Here is a 13,696-nt window from a genome sequence, read left to right as displayed (position 1 = left end):
TTCTGAAAAAGTTGGGACAGTATTGAAAATGCAAAACAAAAGGAGTCATTTGAAAATTAAATTCACCCTGTACTATATTGAAAACACATTATTTGATGTTTTACTTTGTGAGTTTAATATATTTTTTAAAAGATGCACTCATTTGAAATCGGATGACTGCAATATACTCCAAAAAAGTTGGGACAGTCGACTGTTTACCTCTGTGTAACATCCTTTTCTTTTAATAACACTAATATTAAGTGTTTGGGCGCTGAAGACACCGGTTGGTTAAGTTTAGCAAGCGGAGTTTCCCCCAATTCATCCATTAGGCCTTCGTTGCATTATTTTGCACTTCATAATGCACCACAAATTCTGAACGGGAGAGCGGTCAGGACTGCAGCAGGCCATGGTAGCACCCGCACTCTCTGCTTACGCAACCATGCGCTTGTAATCCGGACAGAATGTGGTTTGGTGTTATCCTTCTCTGGATGGCAGCGCATGTTGCTCCAAAATGTACATATCTATCTGCAGTAATGGTGCCCTCACAGATGTGACTGACACGCTGACACACCCCCATACTATGACAGACTGGATTTTTGATTTCCATGAGCTGTAAGCTGTAATCAGCAAGACTAAAACAAACAAAAAAAGGCTTTAAATATTTCACTTCATGTGTAATGAATCTAGAATATATTAAATTTCCACTTTTTAAATGAAATTACGGGGGAAAAAAATGAACTTTTCCACGATAATCAAATCTTTTGAGATGCACTTGTACGTACAAACATACAGACAATTATATGATCGGACTTGTTGTCCAGCACATCCCACAGATGCTTGATCAGACTGAGATCTGGGGAATTTGGAGCCCAAGCCAACACTTTGAACTCTTTGTCATGTTCCTCAAACCATTCCTGAATAATTTTTGCAGTGTGGCAGGACGCATTATCCTGCTGAAAGACACCACTGCTGTTAGGAAAAACCGTTGCCGTGAAGGGGAGTACTTGGTCTGCAACAATGTTTAAGTAGGTGGTACGTGTTAAAGTAACATCCACATGAATGCCAGGACCCAAGGTTTCCCAGCAGAACATTGCCCAGAACATCACACTGCCTCCATCAGCTTGCCCTCTTCCCATAGTGCATCTTGGTGCCATCTCTTCCCCAGGTAAGTGACGCACACACACCTGGCCATCCACATCATGGAAATACAGTATCTCTTCTGTGGGATCAGATCAGACAGACTAGTCTTTGCTCCCCACACGCATCAGTGAGCCTTGGGTGCCCATGACCCTGTCAGTGATTCTCTGGTTGTCTTTCCTTGGACCACTTTTGGGAGGTACTGACCCTTGCATCCAGAGAACACCCCACAAGACCTGCTGTTTTGGACATGCTCTGACCCAGGCGTCTAGCCATCACGATTTGACCCTTGTCAAAGTCGCTCAGATCAACACATCAACTTCGAGAACTGACTGTTCACTAGCTGCCTAATATATCCCACCTCTTGCCGGGTGCCATTGTAAAGAGATAACGTTATTCACTTCACCTGTCGGTGGTTTTAATATTATGGCTGTTCGGTGTATAATGTTAAACAAGTCTGACCAGTAGCTTCAGGAAGTGTTTGATGGTGAGTACTGCTGTTAACCTACTTATTAAAATACAAGGTGCCACATACTATTTTCCAACCTGTTCAATAATTACAATTGCTTGAAAGTACAATCATTTGTTTTTAGGCAGAATATGCATGTGTATTGTTATGATATGGATGAAGATCATACCACAATTTATGACCAATTAATACAGAAATTCAGGTAATTCCAAAGAGTTCACAGACTTATGCTTATATGTAAACTGAGACACTCAAGAATAGGATTGGTCACACTCTTGGTCTTGGATTAATCATGGAAAGGAAGGTCTAACCTCACTAGTCAGTAGCACTGAGTCTTCATCAAGGCTGAGCACCGCTTCAGTCTCAATCGCAGCATGTGGTAGGAAACGGCTGCTTGTCTGTAAAAAACAGTAAATCATGGCGTGAGTCTTGGAACAGGGGGTTTGTTCTTTGCATATGGCCACAGCTTGACTGTACCCTCATGTGGAGACACTCACTTTCCTTCTGCCATCTGTGACAACAAGGGGCACTGGCATGGGCGGCCACTTGCTCCGGTGAGGGGGCGGCTTCTCACTGTTCCACAAGATGATAATCTGTAAAGGTACAGAGTGGTTAGTATACGGTATAAAACACTCAACAGAGAGAACAAATTATGTTTTCTGGAAACAGCTGGTGTACCTGTGAGCAGTATTTGGACTTGGACACCACCTGCAGGAGCTTCATAATTGGCTGAGACTGGGAAACCAGCGGAGATGTGGCATGGATGACGGCAGTAAATTCCTGGCCAGGCATGATTCCTGCAATAATGGAAGATTTGGAGAACTTGAGATTGCTACAGAAAATTGAGACTTTGGTCATGGTTACCGGTGAATGGTGAACTCTGAATGTTTAAGTATAACATCAGTGATGTTCTGGTTTGATTAAATTTGGGGCATTTTTGTGCACTTGGCCATGCTGCTGCACTGAGATGTTATCCTGCAACATTCTGTCAAGTCATTTATTGTGAAAGAAATGCGTAGGATGTGTATTGTGAAAGGGACTTTTTACACAACTTGTGTATCCCTTCTTTATGCTTACCAAGGTTCAGATAGTAGAAAGGGTAATGAGCCAGATGGATTGAGTATTCAGGCAGCACCAGAAGACCCCCAGGCAGAGAATTCCACATGAATTTATTCCTTGAGATGTGGCCATACACTCTGTCCTTGATGATCTGACAGACAGCAACAGTGAATCAGTTTACTGTGTTTATACTCCCCAAGATGTACATTATTTCCCCTCAGTGTTCCCAGTTTTCCCTGTTTACTCAACGCCTTTCCAAATTATGTCGAGTCATACATTTCTAAATTTAGCCAGCAGAGGGCAATGCCTGCTCATGCCATTTATGCAAAACCAACATTGTGTTTGGCAATTAACCTGAAGGCACAACACTAAGTGGGTGCTAATGATGTGGAGCATCCTCATCCTTGTTTTAATTTCCCCTGACAGTCCTTGCCAGATCAACTCTGCCTAAAACCTACATACGGACCACCTTATGCTCACCTCTAAAGTGGTGAGAACAATCTTGTCCACTGAGGAGAAGTAGGCCTCCCAAAGCATCTGGGTACGTTGTCTCAGTGCCAGCACCCGGTCAATGCCCACTGCCCGCACTGTAGAGGGCACCTTATGGAACAGAGAGGGATTTTATCTAAGGAACATGCTAAGCTAAAGGTTGTACATAGAAATGCTATGAACTTGTCTCATATCTAGACCACTTTCAGTCCTCCAGTAACATGGTTTTAAGTAAATAAAAAGGGCTTCAAAGTTGACTGCTCTCAATGGCTGTAGGCCTTCTGTTTACCTGAAGCAGCAACCTCTCGTCTCCCTCGATAACTGCTTGGTTCCACTGGATGACATCAGAGAAGGGCAACTCCCAACCGTTGCTGAGCAACACTGGGATACAGGCCGCCTGGAGACATGGAGACAGGAAAGAAGGATTCACTGATGATCACCAAAATTCAAACTGTTTGTAGTGGTCATACTTTTATATATATTTAATTTATTCCTATTAAAGACAGAACTCATGTTGAGTTGGAGGAAGGTTAAGAAGAAGGTCCTTATCACAAGCGACCAAGGTATACCTCAATCCTACTATCAGTTCTCCCCAAGAAACAGCACTAAGAATGCCTGACATTGTGGACCCTGGGCTGCTAATTAAACAGTATCCTTCCTTTGATCAGTAGTAGTCTGGGAGCTATGGTTTATTAAGTTCAGTCTGATATTCCTCTTCTCTCTTGTTTACTGAAGTTGCTGTTCTCTCTCTCTCTCTCTCTCTCTCTCTCTCTCTCTCTCTCTCTCTCTCTCTCTCAGAAATTTGTATTCGAGTTTGCTTTTTATCTCACAGCATGTTTTTTTTTCTGTTGTTAATTGCTTTAATGAAATCACAGGAGAGAATAGCTTTAAGAGCAGGCAGAGATCAAACAAGCTCCCTCTGGTGCAGCGAAGCCCAGACTTTATCCTAAGAAAACTTTAGATAATAATATTGTTGGACAACAAAAAAATTCTGTCTATGGATCCGACATCAAGTCTGGACCTTGCCTGTGTTTTCATACTCCCAGAAGGTGGATTAGAGTTAGAGGAATAACACTGGTGGTGGCCAGTTCTCAGACATGTATGCACATTTTTTAGGTTTGGATCCGAGAGTGATTGCGTCAGAGATTTTAAAGACTTAGATGAGCTAAGTCTGGATGGCTCGTGTGTGCGCGCGCCAATGCGTTTGTTTGGCAGGTGGGGTGGGGTGGTGGGTCAGAGGATGTTCTAGAACTTTCCACTTATAAATCCACTGATAATTGCCAGTTCTGGAGTTCTTTATGTGGCTTTGGCTGGCACCAAAGAAAAGAGAAGCTCAAAGAAGAGTGAATGGAAAAGTGAGAGCAAAGGAGACAGTGAACTTGGACCAACAGCAAGAGAAAAAGTGGGATTGTGAGGAGGAGTTACTGTGAGGGTAAGGCTGCCAAATTAACCGTTTTTGTGGTTTTCTGCATTCAGCACTGCTCAGCAGAGCTGAGGGCACCCCATGTGAGCTTCCGGCCCTTTCATACACAATGCCAGTAAGCCTAAAAATACATGTGATGCACTTTCCCAACCAATGCCTAATGCACTGTTTTACTAGGTAACCCCTGGACCATTCTGAGTGTTTGGGTTTTCTAGCCACAAGGTGGCTGTCATTTTTTTTTTTGTACCACTTAAAATGCTGTGCAACCGCTGAAACATCAACCACTGATGCCAGGTCAAAATAAACTTTGCGAATGCCATCATACCTGCAAAGACTCGAGAAAACGAAAGGATCCCAAGCGTCGCCCACGAGGAACCAGGCAGAAGGTGGAGTTGTGGAGCAGCTCCTGATAGTCAAACCTATGTAAGAGACAGACACAGGGCAAGCATAAGCACAAGCAGAAAGAGAGCTTTGTATTTCATTAGAGCTGCACTGGCACTACTCAAACCACAACCTCACTGAGAGGCGTTTTGATCTGGCCACCGTCCCTGCCTCAAGCTGTTGTCCCTGGCAACCTTTTAGCATTTGTAAGAGTACGCTAAAGGAACCGAATCCAGTCCCTTTGTGCGACTGCCACCGTCAAGTGATTAGTGGGAGAGAAACGGGGAGAAAAGTCACTGTTGACCCAGATTGAGATAATGAGCGTGGATGACAAGGTTGAGGAACAGATCTGGTCTGATTAAATATGAAACCCTTCCCATGTCTAGCAACTGTCAATAGAATCTGTCTGAAGGTTGTCTCAATTGGAGAAAAAAACCCAACAAATGATGTAGACCACCAACATCCAAGCAATCAGGATATGGAGGTGTCTCTACTTGCCTGTCAATCATGATACCTATAAGTCAGAAAACTCTTACTCCTTCATTCTAGGCATGTGTTTTGTGGGCCTGGCTTTGGAGGGAACACAGGAGGCATGGGTTATGTTTGAATTTCGAGCTTCAAAACTGCTTCCTTCAGCAAATATCCACTAAAATGACTGACTTTACAACCGACCATATAAAGAAACAACAGGACCCAAAAGGGCAACAACAAAAGGGGAATCGTAAAGATATCTTAATTCAAGTGATGGACTGCATTGAGAAATGAAACATAAGCAGAAAATCTATTCGGCGCAACTGAGAGCTGGGATTAATATAGTCAGCAGGTTTCTATGAGTGTCTAGTGTGTGTGTGTGTGTGTGTGTGTGTGTGTGTGTGTGTGTGTGTGTGTGTGTGCGCGCTTGACTACAAGTGCAACAATTAGCCTATCAACCACATTTCCCAATTAGCTGCCTGGAGAACAGTGATGTTCTCGTTGTCATATACAAATGACACTTCCTTACCAGGAGCACTAGCTCTGTATGTGTTCGCATACACAATTCTGCTTTTCACTGTTAGCTGGCTTGGACTATAAGAACCCTTATTTTGCTTCTGCACCAGGTTGACCCTGTGTGGTCAGCGGGCTTTGCTCTTGAAAGGACCCAGTGTTCCTCTGCAGGGAGGCAGGGTACGGTGACCATGGCTCGTCTCCAGCACCACTCCAGCAGGAGTGCAAACACTCTGCCATAAAAGCACCTCTATCTCTGTTCACTCACATACATGTTTATTTACCGCTGCAGCGGGAGAGCAAACAACCCCCGCCATCCATCTTAGCCCCCCTTCTGGCTCAGAGCCCGGCAAGTGTCCAAAGCCAAAGCACCAGGTTGACTCAACATGTCTGAATTTGAGTGCGTAATACAATTTATTTAGCGTCCACTAATGCTGTTTTATATTGCTATAAAATGAAATGTTTTTTTAATGCAATGGGGGGGGGGGGGGGGCGTTGCTGAGTTGGAGTTGTCAAGGTACTGGACAAAATAAATCACCACTATTATAATAATAATAATAATTAATATTATAACCATAATACTGAATGGGAGATCAATATAGTTTACAAAATTATTAACAAATTATAAATGTAAAAGGTGATTGCAAAAGTATTTACTCCTTGTTTTGAAAGCCCTACAGTAGTTCTTTAGGAACGAGACATGCTTACTGTATCAGATTTCCATGGGGCAGGGGCCCACCCTATAGATCAAACATTAATCTTCACTATTTGACAGATATAAGCTGATGTTCTGATTGATCTGCTTACCTTTCTAGATGTTGAGGAATTGTGGGGCGGTGAGATTTAGCTCCATAGGGTTACAGTATTATTGTCAAACGTGGGAACTGCAACGCTAGCCCATGCTTGGGGAACGGCAGAGGACAGGGCAGTTAATGACAGGATTGCCAGGGTGGGCGGTTGATAAAATTCTATAAAATACTCTGTGACTGCCAAGATCTAATTTAAGGGCACATAAACAGAATCAAATGTAATATATTTCCACAACAAGGCAAGGGGTATGCACCATGTGTGCACCATGGTGAGCTGGTTTTTCAAGCAAATACTGAAGAAGAAAAATGTGTCTCCCTTTTCCAGTGCCTGAATTTTCAGGTCTTTTGTATGCTTTTTTTATTTTTATTTTTTAAAAAGATATCGTTGGGCTGGAAATCATTTGCCGAAACCTGGCAACCCTGGTTAGTGATATTACCTCAAAGACTGTAGAACAAATGTATGTCTAAAATTGCTCAAAACAAGCCACTAGACTGAACGCTGGATGGTTCTGTCATGGACCCTCATCTGTCTATTACTCCACACACACACAAAAATCACAATATAATAATATCCAATAGAATAAGTAAAGTGTAGTAACATCTCAACTTAATTTTATTTGAGGCTATGTTGTTATTAATGTTGTCCTGTCCCACCAAAATCTATAGTCACAAACCGCCACTGATCGGTAGCACATCTTGTCAGTGGCCGAGTTTATTGCCTCCTAGTGGAATTCAACAGATAGCTCTTTTTTTTTAAATCTTTCAATGAAATTAAAGTCCACGATACAATTTCCATTTAGAACGGATATTTTAATTACATTTAGTAGGCCAGATGAGAACCATTACTCGGAGAATCCCGGCCTGCGGGCCATATGTCGGACACATCTGGTTTAAACATTTTATAACTTCCATTCATTCTTTTGGCTGGAATGGAGAGATCTATTAGCGAGTCCCTCCAGGATTTCACAATTTTGTGATCGCAGAAATGAAGGCAAAATCAAGCAATTTTTCAAAATTACCGTCGATTTTCCACAGATTTGGGCCAGACGCATCACGTGACATCATGTAACGCGCATTCAGCCCAAAGCCCTCTTCGATTCACATGCGTCAAACATGAGTACAGCTAAAAAGGGCTCATTTACCAACAAACATCACTGCGAAACAATTTCGTGCCACAGTAATTTCACCAATTCAAGTAGTTTTCTGCAACAAAAAAAAAAGCACAAAAAAACCCCTCTTTAAATTGCATGACAAATATTTGGCCTCAACAATCACAAACAATCCTGCAAAATCCTGTACGGACTGATTAGCATTACAATGTGGTGATTGTGAAGAACTAATGCTAATAAAGTAGTGCCACTAGATTAGTAGTGCAACACTGTGTGAAAATCAAATGTGGAAGTGCACACAGGTTTTTTTTTTTTTTTTGGGTTAGTAGCCTCACGCTTGCCCTTTAATGAATAGATAAAGTTAATCTGTGCAGTGTTGTGTTAAGAATCTAAGCGGATGGAAAGGAGAATTCATCTGAGCTGTAGTTCAGTACCAGTGAATAAAAGAGAATAAACCGTTTTTTTTTTTTTTTTTTTTTTAAACCACCACCACAACTATGTTGGTGTTATTGAGATCTTTTCTTAGCTTTTAGGCGCTACACGTTACACTCGGCTTGTTCCATGGGTCTGAACTGAACGTGTATGTTTGAATGTAAATTAGCTCCGACCCACTTATCCCTCCCTCTCCCTCACTTACTCTTGCTGTGTTCTTTCGCTGTGTATTTTAATGAAGCCATTTATACAGAAGTGAGGGAGCAAATAAATGATTTAATTGTCCCTTTTGTTTTCTAGGAGGTATTAAACAGGCTTCTTGCACATCCATTTACAGAGGTTGAGTGTTGAAGTGAGCTAGCTTTTCTTTCCATGAGTCTGTAGCACACTACTGCTGTTATTTGACACAAGGGGACATGGAGTATGTCCCCAGTCTGTAATGTTGGGGCATGACCCACTGCCGCACTGCATACTGAGCAGTTCAGCGGTGTGTTTATGATTTGTGTGTGGGGGCACTTATTTAGGTCAGTGTGTAAGTGGTATTGTATCTCACGTAGTCTATGCAGGTTGCTTTTTAATTTTCCTAATTTTTTTTTGAGTGATTACCTCTATGTATTATCATTGCAAAACGAGCAGTTTTTATTTTTTATTTTATTTTACTTGGCTTAACTACGACGGCCATCTTTGTGTCATGGCCCATGACAAATTCTGGTTATACAGCCGTTTACGGAAACCTCAGTATCTCGGCTCAGGATGGTCCTACCTCCTTGGGATAAAGACTGATCCCTAGAGCACATTTCAAGGTACATGTGCATATATAAACATTTTGCACACTTTTGTTCCTTAGTCCAATTGTAATGCTCAAGATTGCTCACAGTTCCACTTTTAGGGTCAATTTATAATAGGAAGGGTTTAAGTCTCAGTCTTAATTTCTTTTAGGGGGTGCCAAGGTAAATATAGTGTGCATGGAGAACATTTCAGGTTTGAGACATCTCTCTCTTTTTTATGGGGGTGAGAGGGCAATTGTTAAAACGTTTCCCTCATTTTCGGGTTGAATATCTCTGGTGGAGGGACCAGTCCTGTATAGTAGCATTCTGCTGTAATAATTGTGAGTTTGAGATTGGAAGTAAACTCTGCAGGACAGTGGACCTCGATGACCAGATTTGAAGAACCAGCCTGATCTAACATGTTGGTACAGGAGTACAGTTGGTATGCGTGAATAGATTTGCTCTAAATATGGAAGTACAGTGTTCAGTTGGGTGAACAGTGTCATAAACAGAGCTATGGTGTTCCTTCTGAGATGTAGTTCAGTTGTAAGATACCCAAGTGGACACTGTACTTCCATATTTGGATAAAATCTATGCAAGCATACTAACTGTACAGTAACTGTGAGCAATCTTGGGCATTACAATTGGACACAAAGTCAAAAAAAAGTCTAAGGAACGAGAATGTGCGAAATGTTTATATGTATGTGTACATGTACCTTGTAATGTGCTCTAGAGATCAGTTTTTGTTCCAAGGAGGTAGGAACATCCTGAACCAAGATATTGAGGCTTCTGTAAACAGCTGTAACAAAATTTGTTGTGTCATTACAAAAATGGCCGTTGTAGTTAAACCCAGTAAAATAAAATAAACTAACGGGCGGTTTTGCAATGTCAAAACATAGAGGTAATCACTCAAAATAAATAAATAAATAAATAAATAAATAAATAAATAAATAAAATTAATAATCAGGTGTATGGCTTTACAATGAACCATTTTAGTTGTGATTATCTTTTTTAGCTTTCTAAATGAAAAATAATCAACTGTGATTCAGATTTGCCTAGATATATAGATAAACGGCTAACAGTAGATTTTGCATTAAATCAAGCTATCAGTGAGTTTTAAGTCTGAATGTTTTTGTACTTTCGGTGAAGTTCTCACATTCTGACAGCTGTTAATAACACATTTGCTCAGAAAAGAAACTCTGGTCTCTGGGGCTGACCCAAGGCTGTAAATGGGAGAAGAAAAAAAAATTAATGATGTCAATCATCAACATCCATCCAATCAGGACATGGAAGGTCGGTCACATTACCTGTCAATGTCGAAAGCTCTCCCTGTTGCATTCATTTACACCGGAGTAAACACCGATGGGAAATGCAGTATGACTTTACAATTAGAGTTTCAGAACAACTAAAATCACAAGACCATTAAATCACAAGGTCCATATTTGTAACTGTCTATTTGGCTCCATACTGTGGTAGCATACAGTTGGGTCCATAAATATTTGGACATTGAGAAAGTTATTGTTATTTCGGTTGGATACCACAGTATATTGGAGTTGAAATTACTTAATGAATATGAATATTATGTTAGTTTGGACAAAACTAACAATCATAAAGTAAAAGTGCTATTTTAATACTTGGTTGCCAATCAATCATATGCAGGCAAAGACTGCCTGAAGTCAAGAACCCATAGACATCTCCAGACACTGGGTTTCTTCCGTGGTGATGCCTTTACTCTAGCTTTGTTTGGTTCCTTCTTGTTCTTGGGGTGTTTTGCCTTCAGCAAGTGAAATGCAGCTAAGCTGGATTCAGGTGATTGACATGGCCATTGCAGAATATTCCACGTCTTTGCCTTAAAAAGTCTTGGCTTGCTTTCGTAGTATGCTTCGAGTTATTGTCCATATTCACTGTGAAGCACTGGCCGATGAGATTTGGAGCACGTGGCTAAATCTGAGCAGATAATATCGCCCTACACACTTCAGAATTCATCCTGCAGCTTGTGTCAGCAGTCACATCATCAATAAATATAAGGGAACCAGTTTCACTGGCAGCCATACACGCCCACACCATAAGATGAAGTAGTATGCTTCAGATCATGAGCAGTTCCTTCCCTTCTCCAGACTCTTATCTTCACATCATTCTCGTACAAGTTGATATTTGTCTCCTCTGTCCATAGGATGCTGTTCCAGAATAACTTAAAAAAAACAAAACAAAACAAAAAATAATAAAAAACCTCTAATCTGGTCTGCCTGTTTTGAGGCTTAACAATGGGTTGCATCTTTTGGCAAACCCTCTGTATTTACTCTAGTGAAGTCTCTTCTCTTGATTGTTGACTTTGACACACATGAACCTCCCTCCTGGAGATTGTTCTTGAGCCAGCCAACTGTTCTAAAAGGGTTTTTCTTCACTCGGGAAATAATTCTTCGGTCATCCACCTCAGTGGATGTTTTCGGTGGTCTTCCAGGTCTTTCGGTGCTGCTGAGTTCACCAGTGCCTTCTTTCTTTTTAAGAAATCCTTGATTTGGCAACAGCTAATGTTTTTGTTATCTCTCTGATGGGTTTGTTTTGATCGTTCGGATTAATGACTTGCTTTACCAGCAGTAACATCTCTTTGCACTTCATATTGAGAGTTAAAAGCAACAGGTTTCAAATGTAAATGGCGTACTGGAAATCAACTCTAGAACATTTATCTGCTTATTGTAAGTGAAATATCGTGGGAAATAACACACACCTGGCCATGGTACAGCTGAGCAGCCAACTGTCCAATGATTTTGTTCCCTTAAAAAGGGATTTCAGCTCCAATATACTATGGTAGACAGTATAACAATAACTTTTGTTCAAATGTTCAAATATTTATGGACCTGAATTGATATCTTTTGTTTTTTGTTGTTATTGTTGTAGTTAGATGGTTGACAATGAGCATTCGTATGAGTAATTAACCATTTCATCTTATAAACACTGAATGAATATGACTAAAAACCTGTTATATTTTGATTTAAAGATTCATACAAATTAACTAATATAGGCTCATGATATACAAAGTGACAGACACTCAAATAGATTGTGAAAAGAAGGTGTATTCGAGGAGCATGTGAAGAGGCAACATTAGCCATGCTGCTCTGGTCAGTATTACCGTGCCTTGCTTACGTATTCACTTATAATAATGAATGAATTAATAATGAAATAACTTTGTATACTATATGGTGGTCATAATCATCAAGCAAGCAGTTTGATTCTTATTCTGTGCATTTGCTCTCTATATTAACGTACACCTCTAAGAAGTAAATGGCAGTAATATGATCTGTTTGTGTGTCCTGGCATACGCGGCCGTGTTTACTCCGGCGTAGCACAAAGATGCCTCACAGTCTTCTTTCCAACTGCTTGCGTCTCCTTGGGGGAGAGCTTGTCAACATTTAAAAAGGAATATGCAGGAAATCCTTTTCGGATCTAAACGAGCCGTTTTCGTTGCCAGTAACAGATGAACCGCTCCAGTCTGTTCCCTCTCGACTTCCCCTCTCTTTCTTTCCTGTTCTGTCTGGCTCGGCTTTTCTGTTTCCCAATAAAAGCCTGCATTATTTAAGTCTAAATAAATTATAGCTTTTCTCTGTATCTCTGAGAGGTCTGAGGAGTGTTCTCTGGAGGCAGCTGCTAGTCTCTCTTTGTAACATCACTGCCCAGCATTTTCTGACTGCTCAGCTGTTGTCAGCGCCTGGAGAGCTGCCATGTCGAAGTGCGAGAGAACGAGAGCGTGCGTGTCGCAGCCAAGCGAATGAGTACCTGTTTGGGAATGCAGGGGCGGAAGAAAGCGGATAAGCGAACGGGGCTAAATCCTAATCAGGCGTAATGTGTGTAGGTGATGGAAGCTGGAACGGGGAAAATTTGCTCCCGGTTATGACACTGCTGTGTGTATATATATGATATAATGGCGGCTATACTGTCGATATAGTGCGCTATACGTGTGTGAAAGAAGTCTTATAGGGCGAATTTTCTCAGCAGTGTTTTGTAATGAATCTCCTGAATGCAGCAGCCTGCCAACCACTCTGCTTCTCTATGATTTCATTATCATTGATGCTCCTGCCAGACAGACTCCAGCAGCTATCTCGCACACGCAGCTGGGCCAGGCCCATCTCTAATGACAGACAGCCACCGGTTGTCCGCTGATCCTTCTTTCATCCATATCGGAAGCGCAAAGGTCATCGGTCAATCTCTCTCACATTGGTTGGTGCTTGTGAGGGATCAGGGTTGTTTTTTTTTTTTTGGCTTTTTTTTTTTTGGTGCATAGTGGAGCTCAGAAACACGACGGCATAAGACTCTTGGGTTAAAAATATTCTGCGCTTACAGCTACACTTCAAAAGCCCCTGATCTGGATTCCTGTGAAAGACTCAATAATGTGCAGTCACCCAATAAAAATACTGAACATGCTTAACATCTATAACCTCATCAACCATGTCATAATATTTAAGGGAACACTTCATATTTGTCTGTATATTATTTTATACCTTTCCCATATTAACATATTTGTTTTTCTTACTTGTTACAAAAACAGACTTGAAATAAAGATTTATCGCAGCACGAGTTCAAAGCTTTAAACCTTAAAAAAAAAAATGCTCACTTCCAAGCTGGCAAGGGCACAGGCTTAACAAAGCATGTCCTCTGGAAGC

The 13,696-nt window shown here is 41.2% G+C and overlaps 2 protein-coding genes across 2 annotated transcripts in view; both read right to left on the bottom strand.

Annotated features, from left to right (window-relative positions):
- ext1c (exostoses (multiple) 1c) overlaps positions 1-13,696 on the bottom strand; it is a 58,656-nt gene that overhangs the window by 1,302 nt on the left and 43,658 nt on the right. The window contains exons 3-9 of the mRNA XM_047150666.2: positions 4,882-4,975; positions 3,423-3,530; positions 3,125-3,244; positions 2,663-2,795; positions 2,264-2,382; positions 2,083-2,178; positions 1,897-1,983 (exon numbers count right to left, since the gene is read on the bottom strand). Of these exons, the coding sequence (XP_047006622.1) occupies positions 1,897-1,983; positions 2,083-2,178; positions 2,264-2,382; positions 2,663-2,795; positions 3,125-3,244; positions 3,423-3,530; positions 4,882-4,975 (757 nt within the window). The remainder of the gene's footprint in view (positions 1-1,896; positions 1,984-2,082; positions 2,179-2,263; positions 2,383-2,662; positions 2,796-3,124; positions 3,245-3,422; positions 3,531-4,881; positions 4,976-13,696) is intronic.
- The window catches only part of ncdn (neurochondrin), a 70,930-nt gene that overhangs the window by 17,220 nt on the left and 40,014 nt on the right, over positions 1-13,696 (bottom strand). The window lies entirely within an intron of this gene.

The sequence above is a fragment of the Ictalurus punctatus genome, chromosome 24, assembly GCF_001660625.3.
Source record: "Ictalurus punctatus breed USDA103 chromosome 24, Coco_2.0, whole genome shotgun sequence".
NCBI classification, from domain to species: Eukaryota; Metazoa; Chordata; class Actinopteri; order Siluriformes; family Ictaluridae; genus Ictalurus; species Ictalurus punctatus.
The sequence above is the reverse complement of the archived record's forward strand: the minus strand, read 5'-3'. Positions and strand labels throughout refer to the sequence as shown.